This window comes from Scyliorhinus canicula, chromosome 19 (genome assembly GCF_902713615.1).
Source record: "Scyliorhinus canicula chromosome 19, sScyCan1.1, whole genome shotgun sequence".
NCBI lineage: Eukaryota > Metazoa > Chordata > Chondrichthyes > Carcharhiniformes > Scyliorhinidae > Scyliorhinus > Scyliorhinus canicula.
Window position 1 is genome coordinate 99,710,872 of NC_052164.1, and position 27,774 is coordinate 99,738,645.

The 27,774-nt window shown below is 50.6% G+C and overlaps 1 protein-coding gene across 1 annotated transcript in view; it reads left to right on the forward strand.

The window, feature by feature from the left end:
- LOC119954378 (transmembrane protease serine 3-like) overlaps positions 1-27,774 on the forward strand; it is a 54,535-nt gene that overhangs the window by 26,208 nt on the left and 553 nt on the right. The window contains 12 exon segments of the mRNA XM_038779575.1: positions 1,940-2,050; positions 3,672-3,785; positions 3,893-3,955; positions 3,958-3,972; positions 3,975-4,020; positions 7,353-7,451; positions 8,522-8,565; positions 15,294-15,459; positions 15,960-16,138; positions 21,732-21,830; positions 22,879-23,021; positions 24,749-24,901. Coding sequence (XP_038635503.1) covers positions 1,940-2,050; positions 3,672-3,785; positions 3,893-3,955; positions 3,958-3,972; positions 3,975-4,020; positions 7,353-7,451; positions 8,522-8,565; positions 15,294-15,459; positions 15,960-16,138; positions 21,732-21,830; positions 22,879-23,021; positions 24,749-24,901 — 1,232 coding nt within the window.

The window sequence follows — 27,774 nt, forward strand, 5'->3', positions numbered from 1 at the left end:
GGGAACCCCTGAATGTTCAGAGAGTGGTGAAGCACGATAACTCACAACTAGCTTTGCTATTCAAATAATTGCCTCAATAATTGCACAACCATTGACAATTGACAGGTACACACTCTCTGTTGCACTCAGTTGCTCTGCTGCGTTATTAATGATCATTCCATTGGATGGGAATGGAAGGATACGGACTCCGTAAGTGCATACGGTTTTAGTTTAGGCAGGTACATGGTCGGCACAGGCTCGGAGGGCCGAAGGGCCTGTTCCTACGCTGTATTGTTCTTTGCTCTATTGGGAAAGATTGAGCAAACTGGGTTCTTTTCTCTAAAATTATGAGAAGATTCAATAGAGTCACTGCCGAGAATGGGCGGGATTTTCTGTCCATTACTGTCGGTGGAATCTTCCTCACCACCGTGTCTTCCCTGGAGGCGGAGGTGCAAACAACAGGAAACCCCGTTGGCAGCAGCGGGTCCAGAAGATCCTGCCAGTGGCTATTTTCTACCCCCTCCGCTAAACACGCGGTGGGGGAGTGTGGTGAATGTAATATATATATATATGATAATTCACACTGTCTTTGTAAGCGCAGTAGCGCTAGCCTACCACTAGGGGGAGTAGCGCTGGGAGTACTCAGGAACTTGTACTGGGCTCCACCCTTGGCTCCGCCCACGACTCCTCCCCCTAGTGCAGCTGTATAAATACCCTTGTCCAGAGTCAGCCTGAGTTCACTAAGAGTTCATCAACGGGTAACAGGCTGGCTCTGAAGTAAGTCGATTAAAGCCTAGATTCATATCGGAAACACGTGTCTAGTGAATTGATGGTTCCATCAGGGGCAGAAAATGTCGGCCAATATTTCACTTGTTGTGGCGGATCCAAAACCCGGGGTCAGAAATGTAAGACGGCCACTAATTCTCCAATAAGGAATTCAGGAGAAACATCTTTGCTCAGAGAATAGTTAAAGTGTGGAGCTATCTGCCAGAGGGAGTTTTTGTGGGAAATGGTTTGGATGCACTTCATGGAAAGCTGGACTAATGCATGAGGCGGAAAGCAAAGTTGGCAAGGTCAGGTGATTTTTTTTTCTAAAGCACATCCTCACTCACACTTTTTTCATCTTTGAGGAATGGGGGGATGTGATGGAAGGATTCACAGGCTGATTATCAGTCCATTGAACCACATCTTAGTCAACAAGTTCTGACGTGGTGCTTGAACCCAGAGCTTCTGCCCAGAGGTAGGGACACTACCCTAAGACCTCCATTTTGAGGAAGTAAGATGGGAGGATAAAGCCGTTTCAGTGTTGTAAATTCTAAGTAATGGTTGTACCTGCCCTTTGTGGACTTATGGGTAAACCTCCATGGGGATTCATTATTAATTTTCATTAGAAAGACGCAGGTTGAGGGGTGACCTGATAGAGGTCTACGAGATTATGAGAGGTATGGCTAGAATGGATGGGCAGGCACTCTTTCCCAGGGTGGAGGGGGTCAGTCAGTAGGCGACATAGGTTTAAGGTCCGTGAGGCAAAGCTCAGAGGAGATGTGCGAGGCTGTTTTTTTACGTAGAGGGTGATGAGTGACTGGAACGCGCTGCCAGGGGAGGTTGTGAAAGCAGATACGTTAACGGCGTTCAAAAGGCATCTTGACAAACACACGGATTGGAGGGGTATAGAGGGATACGGCACAAGGCATTGCTGAGGGTTTTGGTAAAGGTTGGTATCATGACTGGTACAGACTTGGAGGGCCGAAGGGCCTGTTCCTGTGCTGTATTGTTCTTTGTTCTTTGGGATTCCCCTCTTACCTGCTGTAATTTACAAGATTTCTCCCGGATTCTCAAAGTACTTACAGCAAATGGACGTCGGACAATTGGGGAAACGCCACATAAATTCAGCCAAAGGACTGAGAATGATGTTGTTCCTTTGTGCACCTCTCTCATGTTTCTTCTTTTCTTCTTGCAGTCCCGGGCAGGAAGCCTGCTCCATCCTGTAATCCAAAGAGGAAAACATACAGTTGTGTCATCTCCCTCTTCGTCATCTTATGTGTGTTGGGAGTCGGAGTTTGGATCATTTGTAAGTAACCACAGCAACTCGTGTCTTTGGGTGAGATGTGGCAACTCTGGGTAGATGGCAAAGGTCACTAAAGGCGAGGTAGTGGGTGTAAAATAAAATGTTGAATCTCCGGAGGAAAGCTCCAACAGTCCGACAGATGAATCTGGCACCGGATAATGGCAAAGAGGTAATGAGTTACGAACATAAGATCAGGGCAGGTCATTCAGCCGTCAGGTGGCACAGTGGTTAGCACTGCTGCCTCACAAGTGCCAGGGACCCAGGTTCAATTCCAGCCTTGGGTGACTGTGTGGCGTTTGCACGTTCTCCCCGTGTCTGCGTGGGTTTCCCCCCACAGTCCAAAGATGTGCAGGTTAGGTGGACTGGCCGTGATAAAATGCCCCTTAGTGTTCAAAAGGTCAGGCGGTGTTACTGGGATACGGGATGGAGTGGGGACGTGGGTCTAAGTCGGGTGCTCCATCAGAGGGTCGATGCAGACGTGATGGGCCAAATGGCCTCCTTCTGCACTGTAGTGATTCTATGAGATCATGGCTGATCATGTCAAAGTAGGGTGGTCCATCAGAGAGTCAATGCAGCACAAAAGAGCGCTCATCTGATTGGCCCACAGGGGCTGCCTGACATATTCGTTAATGTGGAATGTACTTTGATATATTTTGCTGATTTATGGTACTATATAAATAGAGGCAATTATTTTTATTTCTGTTTCAGTGACAAAGCTATGCTTAGTCATTAGCAATTCTGGAGAGTAAATATCCAGTGTATTGCCTACAGCTAGTTACAGGATATAACATGTTCTTGTATGTTACGGATTTGGGAGCCTTCAGAATCTCTGTGCCAGCTATAACCCACACCCCGCAACAACCAGATAGAAGAAGGCCATTCAGCCCCTCAGGCCAGTTGCACTATTCAATTCGATCACGGCTAATTTGTGTCATATCTGCATATATCGTCCTTGGTTCCCGAACCTTTGATTTATTTTTTCTTTTGACTAATTTAGAGTACCCAATTCTTTGTTCCACTTAAGGAGCAATTTAGCGCAGCCAATCCACCTACCCTGCACATCTTTTTGGGTTGTGCGGATGAGGCCCACGCAGACATGGGGAGAATGTGCAAACTGACCGTGGAATTGAACCCGGGTCCTCGTTGCCGTGAGGCAGCAGTGCTAATCACTGCGCCACCGTTTGCGGCCCGCATAATCTTTAATCCCCTTAACTAATCAAAATCCGTCAATCTCGGTTTTAAAGTATTAAATTAAGCCCCAATCTCAGCAGCTTTTTGGGGGGCAGAGAATTGTAGATGTCCACTCCCCTCTGTGTGAAGAAGTCTTTCCTGACCTCACTCCTCGATGGCCTGGTTCTAACACTTAGGTTATGCCGAGTGTTCGGGAATCCCCCCACTGGAGGGAATAGTTTCAATCAACGCTGCCGGATCCCTCAATCGTGTTTAACCCCTCAGTTAGATCACCCCTTAATCTTCTATGCTCGAGTCTAGGGAATATAAACCTGCTTTTTGTTCCCGTCCTAATCTTTTAGACATGTTCTCTGTATAATCTCCAGGGGCATGTATGTCTCCAAGTCTATTGATTTCATTTGAACAGGTTTTTTGCTTTGCTTCCTCCTGTTAGTTAAGTTTGTGAAAGACAGTCCAACAGGAAGCATTAACCATCACTGCTCGTCCGTGGTGTTCAGGTGCAATGGAATCAGTGAATGTACAGATAACAGTGATGAGCTGGGCTGTGGTAAGATCTCTCAACCATCAGTGACTCAATAATCATGTTCCATGTGAATAAAATGAGGTGAATGAACCGCGGCCTGAATTTTTCTTCTCTCCCTCCCCCTCCGACAGTGCGATTCAGTGGAGCCAGATCACAGCTCGAGGTCTATGGATGGCAATCCAAAAGATGGCTACCCGTTGTTACACAGCCTGGATGAACCTTTGGCAAACAAGGCATGTCGACAACTGGGGTACAGGAGGTATGAGGGTCAATAGCTTTGAACTGGGTGCTGTAAATATGAACATCGAGGGTCTACTAATGGGGTATGGGGATGTTAATGGGTTGAAAATGGGGTGTGGGTGATGCGTGCTTTAGAACATAGAACATACAGTGCAGAAGGAGGCGATTCAGCCCAGCGAGTCTGCACCAACCCACTTAAGCCCTCACTTCCACCCTATCCCTGTAACCCAATAACCCCTCCTAACCTTTTTGGTCACTAAGGGCAATTTATCATGACCAATCCACCCAACCTGCACGTCTTTGGACTGTGGGAGGAAACCTGAGCAAACCCACGCAGACACAGGGAGAATGTGCAGACTCCACACAGTGACCCAGCGGGGAATCGAACCTGGGACCCTGGAGCTGTGAAGCCACAGTACTAGCCACTTGTGCTACCGTTGCTGCCCCTTTGATAATCTACAAACTGTCTACGAGAGGTAGGCGGCTAAGGGTCACTCAAACCAAGAACATTATTGTCAACTAAAAATGGAGTATATAAGTGGCTGGATTGTACGACCTTGGCCGATGGAATACTGACCAATCAGATGTGAAGAGAAATCAAGCTGGTCACTGTGCGACGCCTCCTGCTGGAAAGCATGCATATGTACACAGCCGGTGAATCCCACTCGACCCAAACACTCTGCCGGCATTCACTGTGCCAGTTTACACATGAAAATTACTGTAAAGCGTTTGGTGGGCACTATTTTAGCCTTCACGCCAGCGAAAGCCAATGTCTATTCCGAGGACCTGGATTTTGCAGATGAATTGATTGCTTGCTAATGCTCAGTAAGAAGTCTTACAACACCAGGTTAAAGTCCAACAGGTTTGTTTCAAACACGAGCTTTCGGAGCAGTGCTCCGAAAGCTCGTGTTTGAAACAAACCTGTTGGACTTTAACCTGGTGTTGTAAGACTTCTCACTGAGCTCACCCCAGTCCAACGCCGGCATCTCCACATCATTGCTAATGCTAGCAAAAGATACAGAGCGAAGGCAGGAAAATGAATTTGAAGTGCAGATGAGCCATGACCTGATTCAATGAGATCACGACTGATCTGTATTTCAAATTAATCAATCCAATTTAGTTCCATGTCCATTAGACTTTAGCAAAAAGATCTATCGCTCACAGATTTAATAATATTAATTGAGCTAGCATCTACTGCTTTTGTGGAAGAGGCTTTCACACTTCTACTGTGAAGAAATGTTTCCTAATTTCTCCCTTAAATTGCCTCGATCTGGTTTAAGTTTATGTTTATTTGGCCTGGTCTCTGGCGCCAACTCAAACAATTCCTTACTATGTAAACACTGTCAGTTCCTTTCTAAACCCCACAAACCTCAGTCAAACCACTCCTTAACCTTCCATATCCCAAAGAATACATATGTAATTTCGGCACAGAATCTAAACTTTAGGTTCTTGAAAACTTTCAGGTGAACCAAATCCTTCCTACACGAACACAGGTATGGTGCCGAACGTGTTTCACTTCTGGTCGAACTAGAATTTCATATTGCAGCAGAATCTCCTCCCCTTTACATTCCAGCTCTCTTTAATGTTCCATTAATCAATATCTCTTTCCCTGTGGTCATAGTTTCTAAAATGAGGAAGGTTGGATTATGAGGTAATTTCAGTGGGAACTTCCTTACCTGGAAGAGAATAGAATTGTGGAATTTGACCCAGGAAAGTACTTTAAACTTGCTTATTATAAACACAGAATAGGGTGAATTGGAGAAGGAAAGGGTTGAGAGCTGTGATAGAAGGTGTGGTTAAAATTTAATTTGAAATTAGTATGTCTTTCATATCTCTGCCAAACATCACAAGGTGGTGCGAGAAAGTATTCATAGAATCATAGAATCCCAATAGTGCAGAAAGAGGCCATTCAGCCCATCGAGTCTGCACCGACACTTCGAAAGACCACCCTACCTAGGCCCAATCTCCCACCCTGTAACCCCATCCTGTGGGGCAATTTAGCATGGCCAATCCACCTAACCTGCACATCTTTGGACTGTGGGAGGAAACCGATGCACCCGGAGGAAACCCATGCAGAGACAGGGAGAACGTGCAGACTCCGCACAGTTACCCGAGGTCACAATCAAACCCGGGTCCTTGGCGCTGTGAGGCAGCAGTGCTAACCGTTACTATTTACATATTTTATTGTTTGAAATAGTGTTAATATTATCATCATTCAAGACCCATCACCCATTGCATAGTCCCGGCAACCTTAATTTGGAAATTCTGATTCCTGTTTCGTAAATCCATCCATGGCCTCGTCCCTCCCTATCTCTGTGATCTCCTCCAGACTCACTCTGAGATCTCTGCACTTCTACAATTTTCACCTCCTGGACATCCCCAAGGCCTTAGCCTTCAGTTTCCCAAGCTCCAAGCTCTGCAATTCTGCCCCTAAACAATTCCACCTTCCTCCCGCGCCCTCCCCCCCTCCCCCAGCCTGCCCCCTCTTGCACCTTCATTAGAAGTCTTAAAACCTCTACAACTCTGCCCATGACCAACTCCCCCTCCAATCAAAACTTGACAGATTCATATAAGGAAATATGACCCATGGCTAGCCAAGGGCCATCTGTGTTAATATTTCCTCATCGGACTCTGTCAAATTTTGATTATTAATGTTTTCTGTGAAGTGCTTGGGAAATGTTTCCACTCATGGGAAAGAGCCGAACGAGGCAGCCATCGATGTGAAATAGTCGCCACGGGAAAATCAAAAATAAATATTTTCACCTGAGAATGGGAAAATGTGGAACTCGATACCACGGAGAGCATTGGAAGGAAATAGTGCAGGTGCCTTTAAGGGGAATATAGACAAGCATATGAGGGAGGGGAGAGTACAAGGTTATGTTGATAGATATGGAAGGGTAGGAGGGGACTCGAGTGGAGCACGAACGATGGCCTGGACTGATGGGCCGAGTGGCCTGTCCTGTATATTCCACGTCGCTGCATGTTTTGCTACTTCTTTTTTTTAAAATTTAGAGTACCCAATTATTTTTTCCAATTAAGGGGCAATTTAGCGTGGCCAATCCACCTATCCTGCACATCTTTTGGGTTGTGGGGGTGAAACCCACGCAGACACGGGGAGAATGTGCAAACTCCACACGGACAGTGACCCAGAGCCGGGATTCGAACCCAGGTCCTCAGCGCCATCGTGGGCAGCAATGCTAACCACTGTGCCACCGTGCTGCCCGATGTTTTGCTACTTCAAAGGCAATATATAAATGCTAGTTTGTGTTTTTGTTGTGAATAAGAGAGACAGTAATATTTTATAGGAAGGGGACATGGAAATATCTCTTACATTGTGTAATTGTTCGACAGCTTTTACCAGTTTGGGAAAATGACCGAAGATCATTTTTCAAGCCTTGTGGTCAACTCAACCAAGCAAGGGACCAAAATCCAAAGCCTCCTGAGCAACAGGTATGTCAGTAGATGTTAAATAGAAGGTGGATTGGAGGGGGGGTGGTCATGGGCAGAGTTGTACAGGTCCGGGACAGGTTTTCCTGTATTTAGAATGGAGTATTACTGGGTAGGTTCGAAGAAGCAACAATTTGGATTAGTCATCACGAGAGGCTAAATTGCCTCCACGAAAATCCCAACAGATCTGAAGAACGGGACTTTGAGTTCCACCGAGACCAAGATTGCACTGGGTTGGTGTGTGACTGAGCCTTTCTGAGGGCGGCCGGTTTCATATCCATCTTCTGCTGTGTGCTGCAGTGGGTATGGTTGGCTGGAGCAGTGCTGTGAGTGATCTCAGAGGCATCCAGTTCCAGCTTTGCGTGCGTGACGCCAGATTAAGTAGGCAGACAAAAGTCGGATTTCACTTTGTGCTGCCCTCCTGCACGTCCAGGTACACATAAAGATTAAACATGAGACTGAGTGTGGTAGTCGGTATTAGGGGTATTACGGTACCCAGGTTGAGGCTGTAAGACCATTGGTGTGGGAGGTACCTGAGACAGCAATATCATTGGTGAAGCCTGCCTGCTGGTACCGCCCAGTAAGGCGGAGTATAAGAGCCTGTGTCTCCCTAGCAGCTGCATTCTGTACCTGCGCTGCTGGGGGAAACATCTAGTCCAATAAAGCCTTCAATTGTCGTCCAATCTCGCTTCTGGAGTCATTGATCGAGCATAACTGAGGCAGAAGACTGCAGCCCAGAGAGGTGAAACCCTGGACAATCAGTTTGTTCAGGAGGGAGGGGGGGGGGGGGGGGAAGAAAATTCTCTGTCGTATTGGGAATGTCAACAAGGCAACATCAGATTGATGTGCAATGAGTCATCTCTGTGACTCTGGTGTGTAATGACCTGTTAGTTTGTCCGTCTAGCTCAGTCGGCTAGACAGCTGGTTTGAATAAGGCCAGCAGCGCGGGTTCAATACCTGTACCGGCTTACCCGAACAGGCCCCAGAATGTGGCGACTAGGGGCTTTTCACAGTAACTTCATACTTGCGACAATGAAAGATTATTATAATAATGAGTGGTCTTTGTGTTTCAGCCCCCAATGTACCACCAAAGATACTGTCTTTCTCAAATGCAATGGTAAGATTAATTCTCTTCAAACCAAATTAATTTAAGCTCTAATTTTGTTTATGTTAGAGTATCAGTGCTGGAGAATTAGATCCATTCAGGTCTTGAAACACAATGCAGGCGTCAAACACCCCCAGGGCAGGTACAGCACGGGAGATATATAGGACGCGATTCAACTAATTGGGAACAAAGTCCCATAGCGAGCACGTTTAGCCCCATGTTTCCAGGCTTTCGCAGTGTTTATGAGCTGTATTCAATGGAAGTGACTGCCTGCTGGAGAGTATTTTACAGCCCACCCAATTAAGCACCACTCATGTACTTAACTGGATAGCAAAGGGTTTCCCTCAGGATCAAAGATGCCAAGGAGCAGATGTCTCACCCTTTCAAAAGTTGCCAGCCAGTCACAGTCTTGCATTTCTTTTTTTTAAAATAATTTTTATTGGAATTTTTTGAAAAATATATATCAACAGAACAATAATAACAGTAACAATAATAATAAACACCCCCCGGCACCCGTAACAACGTATATAACAAACCCCCCCCCCCCCAAACCAAATAAACAACAAAATAAATTAACAATAAGCAAATCAACTTAAACACTATCCCCTAAAACCCCCCCCCCACCCCCCCCCCCCCCCCCGGGGTTGCTGCTGCTGCTGACCTAGTACCTTATCGTTGAGCCAGGAAGTCGAGGAAAGGCTGCCACCTCCTAAAGAACCCTTGTACCGACCCCCTCAGAGCGAATTTGACCTTCTCCAGCTGAATGAAACCCGCCATGTCATTAATCCAGGTCTCCACGCTCGGAGGTCTCGCATCTTTCCACTGCAGCAAGATCCTCCGCCGGGCTACTAGGGACGCAAAGGCCAAGACATCGGCCTCTTTCGCCTCCTGCACTCCCGGCTCCACCACAACCCCAAACATCGTGAGTCCCCAGCCTGGCTTGACCCTGGATCCCACCACCCTCGACACCGTCCTCGCCACCCCCTTCCAGAACTCCTCCAGTGCCGGGCATGCCCAGAACATATGGGCATGGTTCGCTGGACTCCCCGAACACCTGACACACCTGTCTTCGCCCCCAAAGAACCTACTCATCCTAGATCCGGACATGTGGGCCCGGTGCAGCACCTTGAACTGGATGAGATTAAGCCTCACACATGAAGAGGAGGAGTTCATCCTCTCCAGGGCGTCTGCCCATGTCCCCTCCTCAATCTGCTCCCCCAGCTCCACCTCCCACTTAGCCTTCAGCTCCTCTACCGATGCCTCCCCCACCTCCTGCATTACCTGGTAGATGTCAGACACCTTCCCACCCCCGACCCACACCCCCGAAAGCACCCTATCCCTTACCCCCCACGGGGGCAGCAAACGGAACCCCTCCACCTGCCGCCTAGCAAACGCCTTGACCTGAAGGTACCTGAACATATTCCCCGGGGGGAGCTCAAACTTCTCCTCCAGTTCACCAAGGCTCGCGAACCTCCCGTCAATGAACAGGTCTCCCAACTTCCTAATGCCCGCCCTGTGCCAACCCAGGAACCCGCCATCCATGTTCCCTGGGATAAACCGGTGGTTCCCGCGCAGCGGGGCCTCCACCGAGCCCCCCACATCCCCCCTGTGTCGCCTCCACTGCCCCCAAATTTTGAGGGTAGCCGCCACCACCGTGCTCGTGGTGTACCTCGTTGGAGGGAGCGGCAACGGAGCCGTTACCAGTGCCTTCAGGCTCGTGCCTCCACAGGACGCCATCTCCATCCGTTTCCATGCTGCCCCCTCCCCATCCATTACCCACTTACGTACCATCGAGACGTTAGCCGCCCAATAGTACACAGAGAGGTTGGGCAGCGCCAGCCCCCCTCTCTCCCTGCCCCGCTCCAAAAAGACCCTCCTTACCCTCGGAGTCCCGTGCGCCCAAACAAATCCCAGAATGCTGCTGTTCACCCTCCTCAAAAAGGCCCTCGGAACGAAAATGGGGAGGCACTGAAACAAAAACAGAAACCTTGGGAGCACCGTCATTTTGACGGACTGTACTCTACCCGCCAACGACAACGGCAGCATGTCCCACCTTTTAAATTCCTCCTCCATCTGCTCCACCAACCTAGTAAAATTGAGCTTGTGCAGAGTCCCCAGCTCCTAGCCACCTGAACCCCCAGGTACCTAAAACTCCTCACTGCCCTCTTTAGCGGGAGCCTACCAATCCCCTCCTCCTGATCCCCCGGGTGTACGACAAACAGCTCACTCTTGCCCAGGTTCAATTTATAGCCCGTGAAACTCCCAAACTCAGCAAGAATCTCCATCACCTCCGGCATTCCCCCCACCGGGTCTGCTACATACAGCAGCAAGTCGTCTGCATACAGCGACACTCGGTGCTCCTCCCCACCTCGCACCAAACCCCTCCACCTCCTCGACTCCCTGAGAGCCATGGCAAGAGGCTCAATTGCCAACGCAAAAAGCAAGGGGGACAGGGGGCCCCCCTGCCTCGTCCCACGGTGGAGCCTGAAGTACTCGGGCCTCCTCCCATTTGTCGCTGCACTTTCCATCGGGGCCTCGTACAGCAACCTCACCCATTTAATAAACCCCACCCCAAACCCAAACCTCTCCAACACCTCCCACAAGTTCCCCCACTCAACCCTGTCAAAGGCCTTCTCCGCATCCAATGCCACCACAATCTCCGCCTCTCCTTCTGCTGCCGGCATCATTATCACATTTAGCAGCCTTCGCACGTTAGTGTTCAGCTGCCTCCCCTTCACAAAACCCGTCTGATCTTCATGTACCACCCCCGGCACCCAGTCCTCTATTCTAGTGGCCAAGATCTTCGCCAGAAACTTGGCGTCTACATTAAGCAGTGAAATTGGCCTGTATGATCCGCACTGCAAGGGGTCCTTATCATGCTTCAGGATCAGGGAAACCAGCGCCCGAGACATCGTCGGGGGCAAAACACCCCCCTCCCATGCCTCGTTGAAGGTCCTGACCAACAGGGGGCCCAGCAGGTCCGCGTATTTCTTATAAAATTCAACCGGGAACCCATCCGGTCCCGGCGCCTTCCCCGACTGCATGTGGCCAATCCCACTGACCAGCTCCTCCAACTCGATCGGCGCCCCCAGTCCCTCCACTTGCTCCTCCTGCACCCTTGGAAATCGCAGCCTATCCAAAAACCTCTCCATTCCCCCTCCCACCGCCGGCGGCTCCGACCGGTACAGTTCCCTATAAAAGTCCTGAAAGACCTCATTGACCTCTGCCCCCTGCCGCACCACATTCCCACCCCATCCTTCACTCCACCAATCTCCCTAGCAGCGTCCCGCTTACGAAGCTGATGCGCCAGCATCCTGCTCGCCTTCTCTCCATACTCATAGACCGCTCCCTGCACCTTCCTCCACTGTGTCTCCACCTTTCTGGTGGTCAATAAATCAAACTTGGCCTGCAAGCTACTCCGCTCCCCCAGCAATCCCTCCTCCGGGGCCTCCACGTACCTCCTATCCACACTCAACAGCTCCCCCACCAGTCTCTCCCTCCTCTCCCCCCTCTCCCTATGGGCTCGGATGGAGATCAGCTCCCCCCTAATCACTGCCTTCAGAGCCTCCCACACCATCCCCACCTGGGCCTCCCCAGTATCATTGACCTCGAGGTACCTCTCGATACATCCCCGAACCCTCCTACACACCTCCTCATCAGCCAACAACCCCATCTCCAGACGCCAAAGCAGGCGCTGGTCCCGCACCTCCCCCATCTCCAGATCCACCCAATGCGGAGCATGGTCTGAAATCGCAATAGCCGAATACTCGGCCTCCTCCACCCTCGGGACCAGTCCCCTACTCAAAACAAAGAAATCAATGTGGGAATAAACCCTGTGCACATGGGAGAAAAAAGAGTACTCCCGAGCCCTCGGCCTCCCGAACCTCCAGGGATCCACTCCTCCCATCTGGTCCATAAACCCCCTCAACACCTTGGCCGCCGCCGGCCTCCTGCCTGTCCTTGGACTAGAACGATCCAGTAGGGGATCCAGCACTGTATTGAAGTCCCCCCCCATGATCAAGCCCCCCACCTCCAGGCCAGGAATGCGGCCCAACATACGCCTCATGAAACCAGCATCATCCCAATTTGGGGCGTACACATTTACCAACACCACCCTCTCCCCCTGCAGCTTACCGCTCACCATCACATATCTGCCGCCACTATCAGCCACAACCTCAGACGCCTCAAACGCCACCCTCCTCCCCACCAGGATCGCCACCCCCGGTTCTTCGAGTCGAGCCCTGAATGGAAAACCTGCCCCACCCACCCCTTCCTCAGACGGACCTGGTCTGCCACCTTCAGGTGGGTCTCCTGGAGCATGGCCACGTCCGCCTTCAGCCCCTTCAGATGCGAAAACACCCTGGCCCGCTTAACCGGCCCATTCAACCCCCTCACGTTCCACGTAATCAGCCGGATCCGGGGACACCCCGCTCCCCTCCCCCATCGACTGCTCGCCCCTGGCCAGCACCCATTTGGCCCGTTTCCCACGGCGATAGAACCTCAGCCCGACCCCCCCGACCCGCACCAACCTCTCCCTGGCCAATCCAGCAGCAACCCGGTATCCCCCCCCCCCCCCAAGGCTAGGACCCCTCCTAGCTGCGACGCTCCCTCCACAGTACTCCCGTGAGCCAGCTGACTTCTGCTGACCCTGGCAGCTCCCGCTCTAACTCCGACCCCTCCCGATATGAGGTCCCCCCTCCTCCCCTGTATCAGCTCCTTGGCACCGCTTCGACACGGGAAAACAGGTCTAATAACCACGCCCCTCGCCACCAGCTCCACCCCCCTCGTCCCGCAGCGCGGGAAACCAGAGAAAAGCCTGCGCTTTCACACTGCCCCACCCCAACAATGCAGCTCCCAAACAGCAGTCGCAACCCAACCACCAACTCCGTATAAAGACACAGATCAACCACAAACCCCAGTACCCCACTTAAAACACAAAACCATAACTCACATCATCCGAAAGCGAGAGAAAAAACAGAAACAAACAGAATAACCAGCAACAGCATAAACAGTGATACAGAAATAGAAAAACTCCCACAGCCCCCAATCTCTAGTTCGAGTCCAACTTTTCAGCCTGCACAAAGGCCCACGCTTCCTCCGGGGACTCAAAGTAGTAATGCTGGTCCTTGTAGGTGACCCACAGGGGCGCAGGCGACAACATGCCGAACTCCACCTGCTTTCCGTGGAGCACCGCCTTCGTCCGGTTAAACCCGGCTCTCCGCTTGGCCACCTCCGCACTCCAGTCCTGGTAGATACGCACTACCGAATTCTCCCACTTACTACTCCTCACCTTCTTGGCCCATTGGAGAACACACTCCCGGTCACTGAACCGATGGAACCGCACCAGCACCGCCCGCGGGGGTTCATTCGCCTTAGGCCGCCTGGCCAGTACTCTGTGGGCCCCCTCCAGCTCCAGGGGCAGATGGAAGGATCCTGCCCCCATCAGCGAGTTCAGCATCACGGCCACATAGGCTGGCAGGTCCGACCCCTCCAGCCCCTCCTCGAAGCCCAGGATCCGCAGGTTCTTCCTCTGTGACCGAAGCTCCATCTCCTCGAACCGATCTTGCAACTTTTTATGAAGCGCCTCGTGTGTCTCCACCTTCCCCACGAGGGCCGAAACCACCTCCTTGCGCTCAGAGGCCTGCTGCTGCAACTCAAGTATCGCTGCACCCTGGGTTGTCTGGGACTCCAGCAGCTTACTAGTCGTCACCTTCAGGGATTCCAACAACTCCCCTTTCAGCTCCGTAAAATAGCGCAGGAGGGCCGCCTGCTGCTCCTCAGCCCACTGCCTCCACTCCTCAGGGGCTCCACCGGCCGCCATTTTGTCCACCTTCCCCCGCTTTTCCAGGGAAGCTACTGCCGTTTTTCTCCTCGCCCCACTCCAAGTCCGCACCATAAATCCCGGGGGGTTTTGCTCCAGACCCCTTTACCCACCGGGAATCATCAAATCAGCGCCGTTTGGGGCCCTTAAAAGAGCCCACAAGTCCTATTAAAGCGGGAGCTGCCGAACGTGCGGCTTAGCTCCGCATAGCCGCAACCGGAAGCACAGTCTTGCATTTCTAACGACCGGCGGGGAGGCGGTAGGTCGGAATGACACACACCTGAGGCCCAGGATCATCGCTAGATTCCAGGCCACAGGTGGGTGGTGATGAGAAGGGGTCTCAGGGGGGAGGAGGGTTGATTGGGCAGCAAGAACAGGGGGTTTATCTCTCAGCGCCCACCCTCACCCGCACTTCCCGATGGTTGTTCCCTTGATCTTCCGCCAAATCCCGCACGGGTTTGCCTACCATGGTCCAAGAATGGCAACCCCCCCACCCACTGTTGGCTTAATACCAGCATTGGCAGGGCCTCAACTGACAGCAGGGCTGATTTCCTGCACAACCTCCTGCCCCGGCTGGAGGCAGGAACATGCTGTGGCCCCCACCAGCCAAACCCCTACCTAATTAAATGCGTCCCCTTTACTAAGTTTGTCGCGAGTGAGGGCATTAAATGCTACCTGATGATTCAGATTAAATTGTGCCAGATGATTCAGATTAAATTGTGCCAGATGACTGCCAGATTAAATGCTGCCAGATGACTGCGTTTACTAAGTCCAATGCCCTGGAATATTCCTTCAATGTGGAAGGACATGTGGGAAAGTATTAGCTATCGACGCAATCGGAAAAACCTCCTGCAACAACAAATCAAAACAACCATTTCTTATGAATGTCGCTCTGAATAAAATCTCTTTGCGTGTTTAGACTGTGGCAAGAGGATCAAGATCACAACAAGAATCGTGGGTGGGACGCCAGCACAATTGGGCTACTGGCCATGGCAAGTTAGTCTCTATTACAAAGGCCGGCACGTGTGTGGTGCAACCATCATCTCCGAGGACTGGATCATCACTGCGAGCCATTGCTTCTTTGAGTGAGTATCACTCCTGGCTCTTTGTGAAGGAGACAATAGTGATGTTAGTCTTCAACCATTAGGCTGAATGGACGATAGGCCGAAGGGAATTGTTAAGGTGGAGACGGAGAGATTGTTGGGTGTAGAGAAAGCCCTGGGTTAAGGGAAAAAGTCCCAAGAATTGCTTGTGGGTTCCGGGATGTGCATTGCAGGGAAGTCTCATTAAAACTTTTATAAAGCTTATCGTGAACGTCTTCTGACCCTCGATTTAGTTTGTGGTGGGTTTAGCCGGATGGGGTGACACCACTGATACTTCACCCCCATTCAGACCTTGAATTGGTCTGATTGGTCCAATGTGCAAGTTCAGAGGGAAACTCACAGGGTGGACTATCCATCCTCTCTCCTGCCATTGCAGGTAATCCAGATGGAGGGGGAAAGGGGTGGTGGAGAAGGTCAGCATGAGGAGAGCAAGGAAGAAGCTTTGTCCTTTCAGCCTATAACCGATCTTCCTTTGATTGCAGGGATGACAGCTATAAGCCATCTAACTGGAGGTTGTACAGTGGTTTCATTTCTCAATATCAGCTACGTGGAGCCACTCAAAGTTATGTCTCGAAAATTGTCACTCACAGAGGGTACAGTTCGGATACGAATGATAATGACATTGCTTTGATGAAGCTCACTCGACCGTTGCAGTTTACAGGTAATGTCACAACATTAAGGATGCTTGCCCCTGACCGATATTTTATCTGATACCATTATTGTTAAATTCTGCATTAATGATGCACTGGAACAGGAGGACACATCTGCGGGTTGTAGATTCCCTGCTCAAGCCTCTGAAGTTTATTTACAATGTGACCAACCCCCTCAATCAACTGGGTGTTTGGAACAAAATTCACGTACATAAATATCTTTCATGCCCATCAACCCGACCCAGTGTTAGTGCCACTGAATGAACTATTCCTTCTCTGTTGTAGTCATCCTTAACATCAATTCAGGTACAGCACGAGGTTAGATACAGAGTAAAGCTCCCTCTACACTGTCCCCATCAAACACTCCCAGGACGGGTACAGCGCGGGGTTAGATACAGAGTAAAGCTCCCTCTACACTGTCCCCATCAAACACTCCCAGGACAGGTACAGCACGGGGTTAGATACAGAGTAAAGCTCCCTCTACACTGTCCCCATCAAACACTCCCAGGACAGGTACAGCACGGGGTTAGATACAGAGTAAAGCTCCCTCTACACTGTCCCCATCAAACACTCCCAGGACGGGTACAGCACAGGGTTAGTGTGGTAAACCTGTATTAGGTGATGTACGGTAAGACCTGTACTACAGGTTCGGCAGTAGTCCCAGCCTGCTGGCTCCGCCCAGGAGGCAGGGTATAAATATGCGTGTCCTCCAGCCAGCAGCCATATCGCCAGCTGCTGTGGGAGGCCACACATCTTACAGCAATAAAGCCTCAGTTGGATTCAACTGTCGTCTTTGTCCAATTGATCGTGCCTCAATTTATTGCGATAAGTTTCTAAGGATGGACCTCCGTATCAAACCGGATCGCCTGCAGCTGGTTCCACACTCAAGCGACGCCAGAAAGGATTTCCAGCACTGTCTAGCTTGCTTCAAGGCGTATATCAACACGGCACCAACACCAGTCCCGGAGGCTCAGAAGATTCAGATTTTATATTCCAGTTTGGGCTCCAAAGTCTTTCCGCTAATCCAGGACGTGCCGAACTATGCCAAAGCCATGACTCTACTCAAAGACAACGACGCACTGAAAACGAACACGCTCTTCACCAGGCACGCACTCACCACTCGCTCTCAACTCCCTGGTGAGTCCATAGAAGACTTCTGGCGGCCCTAATCCCACTAGTCCGGGACTGTGACTGTCAGGCCATTACGGCCACGGAACACTCAGACCTCCTTATGCGGGACACTTTTGTGACTGGAATTGGGTCAGACCTCATACGCCAGCGACTCCGAGAAGGGGCCACGCGTGACCTCACAGAGACTAAAACGCTAGCGCTCTCCATGACGGTCGCCCTGCGCACCATCCAGTCCTACACCCCCAGCCACGCGACCCACCCTCCTACGTTTAGTGGACCCCACAAACAGCCGCCCCAGCGGGGCGCTGCCCACCCAATACGCCTGCGCTGCGCGCCAGCCAGCGAACCCCAGGGGCCCCCGATGCTATTTTTGAGGCCAACAGAAGCACCCCCGCCAACGCTGCCCGGCCCGCGCTGCCCTTTGTAAAGCCTGCGGGAAGAAGGGCCACTTTGCCACGGTGTGCCAGGCCCGCTCAGTCGCCGCTATCGCCCCCCACCTCCCTCGGTCACGGACAATGGGCGCCGCCATCCCCCCACCCCCCAAGACCACATGCGGCCAGTGAGCGCCACCATCTTCCCCTCCACACAACACGTGCGTTCAATGGGAGCCACCATCTTGTTCCACCCCCGCAACATGCGTTCCACGGGCACCGCCATTTCATAATCCTCAAGATCTTCGGGCCTCGCCATCTTGCCTACCCCTCAGTACATGGGCACCACCAGCATTCTAGGACCCGGGCTCACCAGTCGCCCCATTATCCGACACCAGCGATGACCAACCAAGACTCGCCTCCATGTCGATCGACAGTGTCGTCCGCATAACCTGGCCAACGCAGCCACCAGCTTGAAAGTCGACGGACACGTAACCTCCTGCCTGCTGGACTCTGGGAGCACCGAAAGCTTCATACACCCGGATATGGTACACCCCGCCAACCAAAAAATCTCCCTGGCCTCCGGATCCCATTGCGCAGCGATCCGGGGGTACTGTACGGTCACGCTCATGGTCCAGGGCATAGAATTCAGCGGTTTCCGCCTCTACATCCCCCCTAATCTCTGCGCTGCACTAATCCTCGGCCTGGACTTCCTGTGTAACCTCCAGAGCCTAACTCTGAAATTCGGTGGGCCCTTACCACCCCTTACTGTGTGTGGCCTCACGACCCTAAAGGTCGACCCACCTTCCCTCTTTGCCAATCTAACCCGATTGCAAACCTGTCGCCACCAGGAGCAGAAGGTACAGCACCCAGGACAAGACCTTCATCAGGTCCGAGATCCAGCGGCTGCTTCGGGAAGGCATCATCGAGGCCAGCAATAGCCCTTGGAGAGCCCAAAAGGTAGTAGTTAAAACTAGGAAACACCGAATGGTCGTGGACTACAGCCAGACCATCAACCGGTAGACGCAGCTCGACGCGTACCCCCCTCCCACGCATATCTGACATGGTTAACCAGATTGTGCAGTACCGAGTCTTCTCAACGGTCGACCTGAAATCGGCCAACCACCAGCTTCCCATCCTTAAATCAGACCACCTTCGAGGCAGACGTCCGCCTATACCACTTCCTTCGGGTCCCCTTTGGCGTCACAAACGGGGTATCGGTGTTCCAAAGGGAGATGGACCGAATGGTCGACCGGTACGGGTTATGGGCCACCTTTCCGTACCTAGACAATGTCACCATCTGCAGCCATGATCAGCAGGACCACGACGCCAACCTTGCTACATTTCTCCACATCGCTACTCTCCTAAACCTCACTTACAACAAGGAGAAGTGTATGTTCCACACGAACCGCTTAGCCATCCTCGGCTATGTGATCCAGAACGGAGTCCTGGGGCCCGATCCCAACCGCATGCGCCCCCTCATGGAGCTCCCCCTCCCCCACTGCCCCAAGGCCCTCAAACGCTGTCTGGGGATCTTCTCATATTACGGCCAGTGGGTCCCATCTATGCGGACAAGGTCTGCCCACTCATACAGTCCACCCAGTTTCCCCTGACGGCCGAGACCCAACAGGCCATCGCCCGGATCAGAGCTGATATAGCCAAGGCCACAATGCACGCTATAGTTGAGACACTGCCCTTCCAAGTAGAAAGCGACGCATTTGACTTCGCCCTCACCGCCACCCTCAATCAGGCTGGCAGGCCCGTGGCATTCTTTCCCCGCACCCTTCATGCCTCCGGAACTCGGCACTCATCCGTCGAAAAGGAGGCCCAAGCTATCATTGAAGCGGTGCGGCACTGGAGGCATTACCTGGCCGGCAGGAGATTTACTCTCCTCACAGACCAACGGTCGGTAGCCTTCATGTTCAGCAACACACAGCGGGGCAAGATCAAGAACGATCAAATCTTGAGGAGGAGGATCGAGCTCTCCACCTACAATTACAAGATTATGTATTGCCCCGGCAAGCTCAACGAGCCCCCAGACGCCCTATCACGAGGTACATGTGCCAGCGCACAGGTAGACCCGACTCCGGACCCTGCACGGCAACCTTTGTCACCCAGGAGTCACTTCATTAAGGCACAAAATCTGCCCTACTCCGTCGAGTAAGTACGGACAATCACCAGGGACTGCCAGGTCTGTGCGGAGTGCGAGCCGCACTTTTACCGGCCAGACCGCGCGCGCCTGGTGAAGGGTTCCCGTCCCTTTGAACCTCGGCGTTGACTTCAAAGGCCCCCTCCCCTTCACCGACTGTAACACATATTTTCTCAGTGTGGTCGACGAATACTCCAGATTCCCCTTCGCCATCCCATGTCCCGACATGACGTCTGCCACCATCATTAAAGCCCTCAACACAATCTTCACTCTGTTCGGTTTCCCCGCCTACATCCACAGTGACAGGGGATCCTCATTCATGAGTGTCGAGCTACGTCAGTTCCTGCTCAGCAGGGGTATCGCCTCCAGCAGAACGACAAGCTATAACGCCCGGGGAAACGGGCAGGTAGAGAGGGAGATTGGGACGGTTTGGAGGGCCGTCCAGCTGGCCCTACGGTCCAGGAACCTCCCAGCCTCCCACTGGCAGGAGGTCCTCCCTGCTGCACTCTACTCCATTCGCTCACTACTGTGCACTGCCACTAACAATACACCCCATGAACATCTTTTTGCCTTCCTCAGGAAGTACACATCCGGGGTGTCGCTCCCAACTTGGCTCCCACTCTGGGAACAGTGCTTCTCCGTAAGCATGTCCGACTCCACAAGGTGGACCCGTTGGTGGATAGGGTGCAGTTGCTCCACGCAAACCCCCAGTATGCCCGGCGTTCATCGAAGGCCGCCAGGATACTGTCTCCCTGAGGGACCTGACAGCAGCAGGTTCCACCCCCACACCCCCTCCGCCCCCAGCGCCACCCTCCACTACCCTGTCGCTCCAAACAGCAGCCCTCCCAGGACCATCCGTCCTCCCCCTGCCCACGCCCGACGATGAAGAGGATTTCGGCACACTCCCAGAGTCACCACCGACCAGAGCAGCACCAACATCGCCGATGCCACTACGTCGTTGCCAGAGGAACATCAAGGCCCCGGACCGGCTAAACCTCTGACCAGTCCAACGGACATCAAAGGACATTTGTTTGCTCAAATCCTGTAAATATTAACTCATTATTGTATATAGTTATCCACCACCCCCACCAGACTCAATTCTTAACAGGGGTGAATGTGGTAAACCACTGTTGCACCTGTATTAGGTGATGTACGGTAGGACCTGTACTACAGGTTTGCTGGTGGTCCCTGCCTGCTGGCTCTGCCCAGGAGGCGGGGTATAAATATGCATGTCCTCCAGTCAGCAGCCATATCGCCAGCTGCTGTGGGAGGCCACACATCTTACAGCAATAAAGCCTCAGTTGGATTCAACTGTCGTCTTTGTCCAATTGATCATGCCTCAGTTAGATAGAGAGTAAAGCTCCCTCTGCACTGTCCCCATCAAACACTCCCAGGACAGGTACAGCACGGGGTTAGATACAGAGTAAAGCTCCCTCTACACTGTCCCCATCAAACGCTCCCAAGATAGATACAGCACGCGTTAGACACAGAGTAAAGCTCCTCTACACTGTCCCCATCAAACACTCCCAGGACAGGTACAGCACGGGGTTAGATACAGAGTAAAGCTTCCTCTACACTGTCCCCATCAAACACTTCCAGGACAGGTGCAGCACGGGGTTAGATACAGAGTAAAGCTCCCTCCACACTGTCCTCATCAAACAATCCCAGGACAGGTATAGCACAGGGTTAGATACAGAGTAATGCTGCCTCTACACTGTCCCCATCAAACGCTCCCAAGATAGATACAGCACGCGTTAGACACAGAGTAAAGCTCCCTCTACACTGTCCCCATCAAACACTCCCAGGACAGGTACAGCACGGGGCTGGATACAGAGTAAAGTTCCCTCTACACTGTCCCAATTCATGTGTGTGTCCGTGCATGTGTGGCAATGAAATCACTTTGATTTGCTTGACGTTTATTTTTATGCTAATACAGAGTTGTAACTTTTCCAGATTATGTCAAGCCTGCCTGTTTGCCAACTCATGATCAACAATTTCCTGCTGGAATGTCGTGTTGGATTACGGGTTTTGGTCACACAAGGGAAGGTGCATGTAAGTAAAAGTATGTTTGTCGGTCAGTCAGAGTAATCTGGAGGATGGGTTACCGTACCATGGTGTCCTATTGCCAGAGCTTGCACAGGATCAATGTCTTCTGCTTAACAGCCGTCCACAGGAAAATTAATTCAAAGAGACAAACATTGTTCGCAATATAAAACAAAAACTGCTGGGAAACGTCTGGGTGGGATTTTTCAGCCACGGTAAAGTCCACCTCGATTTGAATGGCTCCCGACAGGGAAAGCTGCCATTACGAGGCTGCTCCCTTTCTGTTCTTATTTCAGATTTTCAGCATCTTCAGTATTTTTTGTTTTTCCCAAAACATTGTTTGAGAGTTTTTGGATGCCTGCTATTGTGAGAGGAAGTGCAAAATCTTGTCATCTTCACTGGATCACATCTTCAATCTTGCAAGGAAGTGAGATTTTAATTATGCCAAAAACCCTCATTCCGACAAGCGATTGACTCACGTCAATGGCACCAATATGTCACTCATAAAATATGCATTGAGAACTTGAGTTGTAAAATGCCTCCACATCAAAATAAAGGTGATTGGGTGGAGTTTTACCGTCATTGCTTCAACCCTCTGAAGTTCCGCGCGTCTCCATTTCTGGCATCTTCAATATTTCAGATTTTAATTGTTCCTCCACTGGCGGCCGAACCTTTAGTTGCCTGGGCTCTCAGCTCTAAATGCCCAAGCTGAACCTCTTTGCTTCTCCGCTCCTTTCCTTCCTTAAGATATTCCTCAGATTAACCCTTTGGCCAAGCTTTTGGCCACCTGACCAAATACCTCACACTGTTGCTTGATGTTAAATTTTGATTAAAAACACTTTCTTGTGAAGTACATTGGGATGCTTTCCTCTGTTAAAGGCCCAGTAGAAACATATGTTACTGTTGTTGGTAAGTGCGGTTCACTTGGGCATGATTACATTTCAGAAACTGTTGTTCAGGTCACTCCGAAACGGTGTTGTCCGCCTCATTTTCAGGGTAGAGTTCATGAGTGGCATCGTGATGTCCTGACCATAACCCTTTGTAAAATGCATTTCAGCCTCAACTTCAAACATCCTTCTCGAAGCTACTGTCAACTTAATCAGCAGCCGTACCTGCAACCAGCGAAGTTATTACAATGGAGCAATAACGCAGCGTATGGTCTGTGCCGGAAGGTTTGGCGGCGGAGTTGATTCTTGTCAGGTGCGTGGCAGGCAGAAAGCAGGTAATCCGTCCATTCACCTCTGGGACCCCAGCATGGAATTGGGGGTCAGATCGACGGGCTTCACCCAAGTTCCAAATGAATTGAACCTGAGGAGCACCTCAAACCCCCAATTATGGTGGCCCTTTGTGGAGCTGGCAGCAAGTGGGTGGTTTCATCCATAGAGATGGGCATGTCACAAAATGCTAACCCATGTTACATTGGGGGGGGGGGAGGTGGAAGGACGGCTTGAGGGACCACAGGTTATCCTTTTATCTGACAGTTGAGCACTCTCACTCAGTGGGACTGCAGCTGGATATTGTGTCAACTCTCTGGAGTGGGAAAGGCACATCCTTCAAATGCAAAGACATCCATCGAGTCATGGCTGGTGCTTCCTTGAAAACATTGAGCAGAAGGCTTGGCCAGGCTTTAATCTCACCCCTCAGGCTCACTCAATGCAAGCCCGGATTGTCCAATCAAACGCACAGGTGGCTTTACCCAATTGATACGATTTTCCAGTGATTAATCTGAATGACATGGCAGGTTAGGACGAACGTGAGTCACACAAATGAGCCTCTGGACCCCATGTGAGCACATTCTCACAAGATTCATAACATTCTCCATAACTCACAGCCCACGATTCAAGCACAGGATAAACCTTCATGCCATCTCCATTTAAATGAAATGCCTGGTACATTTTTCAAATATTCGTGCATGGGATGTGGGCCAGGATTTATTGCCCATCCCCATGGACATTTAAGAGTTAACCACATTGTTGTGGATCTGGAGTCACATGTAGGCCAGATCAGCCAACAGATATCCTTCCCTCAAGGGCATTTTCATTTCATTTCATTTCATTAGTGAACCAGGTGGGTTTTTACGACAATCGACAATGGTTTCATGTTCATCTTTGGATTTTTAATTCCAGGTTTTTGTTGAATTCAAATTTCACCATCGGCAGTGGCGGGATTCGAACCCGGGTCCCCAGAGCATGAATCTGGGTCTCTGGATTACTATAGTCCAGCGATAATACCACTACGCCACTGCCGTCCCTGAATGCAAACACCAAGGCTTTGCACGGGGACTGTGATCTGCGCTCCAACCAGTTTCCCTCTGTCATGTGAGAGTACCTTTAAGAAATGGGTGTTTATCAAATAGCTGCAGTGATGTCAGTGTGTGGGTGGAGCTGAGCTGGGACTCTACTTTTACTTTCACTTTGAGCAAAAAGCTGGTGTGTGTCTGAGTGTTTTAGTTTCGTTTTCAGAGCTGGATAGCTGCAGGCAAAGCAAGCAGCTGTATAAGGATCTCTCTCTACAAACTACAGACTGTCTTCAGCTCATTTGAGGATTTCAAAGTAATACCTGTTTCTATAGAGAATTTAAACCTGCTGTCTTTCTTTGAAAAGGGTTTAACATATGGATGTTGTTAGGAAGATTATGAGGAGTTACTTGTAGAATATTGTATCTGTGGGGATTATTGGTATTGATAGTTGTTAAGATGTTTACTGTGGGTTTATAAAGTGTTAACTGGATTCAAAATAAACATTGTTTTAATTTAAAAGTACTTTAGATCTCTGTTGCATCACACCTGTAGAGTGGGCCCTTGTGCTCCCCATAACCACAATCTATTGAAAGTTGTGGGTCAGGTGAACTCCATGATACACTTTGGTGTTCTCTAAATCCTGGCCCATAACATCTCTCACTGCAAATCTCTTCTCTTTAAACCCTAGGGTGACAGTGGTGGGCCTCTTGTATGTGAAGTTTCCGGTACCTGGTACCTGACAGGGGTTACAAGTTGGGGGATTGGCTGTGCTCGGAGCAAGAAGCCAGGTGTTTACGCCCGAGTGACAGAGCTCACTGACTGGATCTTCACACAAATGGAGGTAATGATGACTCTCATATTTATAATGACTTGAGAAAGTATTTTGTGACGAGAGTCTAACAATAATGACTTGCAATCTAGTTCCAACTTTAACATAGGGATATGTCCCAAGGATATCCAGGGAATGTAATCAGACAGGTCAGAGAAGCTGGAATGGGATGGTGCACAGAGGGTAGGAGGAGGTTGGGAGGGCAGGAAACCATGGCGGAATCTGAAAACAAGGAGAGGAGTTGAAAATCGGGGCATTGCCAAATCAGGAAATAAAGTAGGGTGGCACTGCCAGGTTGACAGGAGCACTGCTAGGGTGCCAGGCTGTCAATGCCAAGGTGCTCAGGTGCCAGGTTGACCATGCCAGGGGTCAGGCCTGGGTCTCTTCTCCTTAAGAGGTGGGATGAGGGGGGTGGGGCTCAAGGACCCCATAAGAGGTACGTTGGGTGCCATGGTGAGGTCTGCACACCACATGGGGTGGCTGAGGGGGGCCGAAAGATCGGGCCGCCATTTAAAAATGCTGCCCCGATCTGTGAACACTTCCAGAATATGATTAAAGGGCGGTCTCAACAAGGCATTCCCCACCGAAGCCAAAATAAATGGCAGAGTGGCGTTAAATAGAGGTGTCTTTCTAGTCGCTGCAGCACTGACAACACTCCGTGAAACCCGCTGAAAATGGACTCTATTTTTGTCCCATTAAATCGCGCCCATCCATGCCTCTACTTCAATAAGTGAAAGTCTTCCTGATGGCCTGGTTAACATTTTTCATTGTCAAATTGCAACACAAAAGAACTTTCAACTCATTGACACACAATGGTTATCTACTTATATGGAAATTAATGTAAGTGTATACCAACACATTTCCAAGACAAATCAGGCACTCTATAAATAGAAATATTTATTACCTACCTTTCAATGACTATACAATGTTGGTCGCAATGAGGAAATTGTGTCAATGTTAATGTATATTGCCTGCAACATAAGGATGTAACTTTATTTTATGATGAAGTTTGGAGGCTTCTTAAATGATCTCACAGCAGCTAGGCTTTGTGACACTTTGCTTAGGGGCATGAACAGGAAATGGAGGAGGCCAGTTACACCATGGCTGATCCCAACCAAAACAATTTTTATTCTCAATGTTTATATAGCCTGTTTTTTGCAGTGGTGGAAGACAGGTGTGATGGGGGGGGGGGGGGGGGGGGAATAACGTCCACATGTTCTGACCGCGTCCAAGACGGAGGGAGATCTGGCAGGGCTTCTCGGACGTGATGCCGAGGTTCTGGGTGGCCTCGAGTCTGGAGGCGGCGCTATTTGGGGTGTCGGAAGATCCGGGAGTCCGGGGGAGTGGGTGGGGAGAGAGGCCAACGTATTAGCCTTTGCCTCCCTGATCGCGGGGAGACGGGGAGACGGAATGTGTTGTGCTGGCGGGTCTCCGAGCTGCCGAAGGTAGGGGTGTGGGTCAGCGACTGGCAGAATTCCTGCGATTGGAGAAAGTCGAGGTCGCTTTGCCGTGGTCATTCGAGGGCTTCACCCAGAGGTGAAAACCGCTCACTGATTTCTTCAAGGAGGATTGAGAGATCAGCGAGGGGGAGGGGGTGGGTGTTGGGGGGGGGGGAGGGGGTGGGTGTTGGGGGGGGGGGGGGATAAGGGGGTAGAAATTGGGATGGCAGGATGTGGTGGGGTGTTGGTATCAGGGGAGGTTGGAGATTTGCAGCTATTTGTTTAGGTTGTGGTGTTGCTCTTCTTATATCTTGTGTATCGACGTAAAAAGCCTTGAATAAAAATATTTGAAAAAACATATAGCCTTTTTTAATCATTGAATCTTGACGTAAATGTGTGACCAAAAATCACGATGAAAGGAAGACCTTTGCTAATATATCAACGAAGCAAGCCTGTCATTTGTATCATTAATTAGGCAAATAGATGAAGGTGATAATACGGTCATGGATGATGCAGGACTGCGGATGTCGTAGGTTGATGGGGTAAATGGATGATGGGGGACCTTAGGAAGTTTGTGAGGTGAAGCCAGGGTGCCTGATTGTCCCATCCATTGACTTGCAACAACAACTTGCATTTACATAGCACTTTTAGCATAGTAAAACATTGACTAGAGCATTATCAAGTAATGTTTAACACTGTGTCACGTTAGAAGATAGGAAACCAGGTGACCAAGATGTTGGTCAAAGAGGTAGGTTTTATGGCAGATCTTAAAGGAGGGAGTACAAGGAATAAAGAACAGTACAGCACAGGAACAGGCCCTTCAGCCCTCCAAGCTGCGCCGATCCCGTGTCCTATCTAGACCAACCACCTATATCCTTCTATATCCCGTCTGTTCATGTGCCTATCCAGATAAGACTTAAAGGTCGCTAACGTATCTGCCTCAACCACCTCACTTGGCAGTGCATTCCAGGCCGCCACCACCCTCTGTGTAAAAAACTTCCCCTGCACATCTCCACTGAACCCATCCCCCCTCACCTTGAAGTTGGGTTCCCTTGTACAGTAATTGTCATTTCAAACTTCATCCTGGGGAAAAAGCCTCCAACTGTTCACCCTATCTATACACCTAATAATTATATAAACTTCTATCAGGTCGCCCCTCAGCCTCCATCTCTCTAGGGAGAACAATCCCAGTTTATTCAATCTCTCCTCATAGCTAATAACCTCCATATCAGGCAACATTCCGGTAAACCTCTTCTGTACTCTCTCCAAAGCCTCCACGTCCTACTGATAGTGCGGTGACCAGAATTTGGACACAGTGTTCCAAATGTGACCTGACGAACGTTCTATATAATTGCAACATAATTTTGAGCTTTTATACTCGATATCCCGTCCTGTGAAGGCAAGCTTGCCGTACGCTTTCTTTGCCACCCTTTCCGCCTGTGCTGC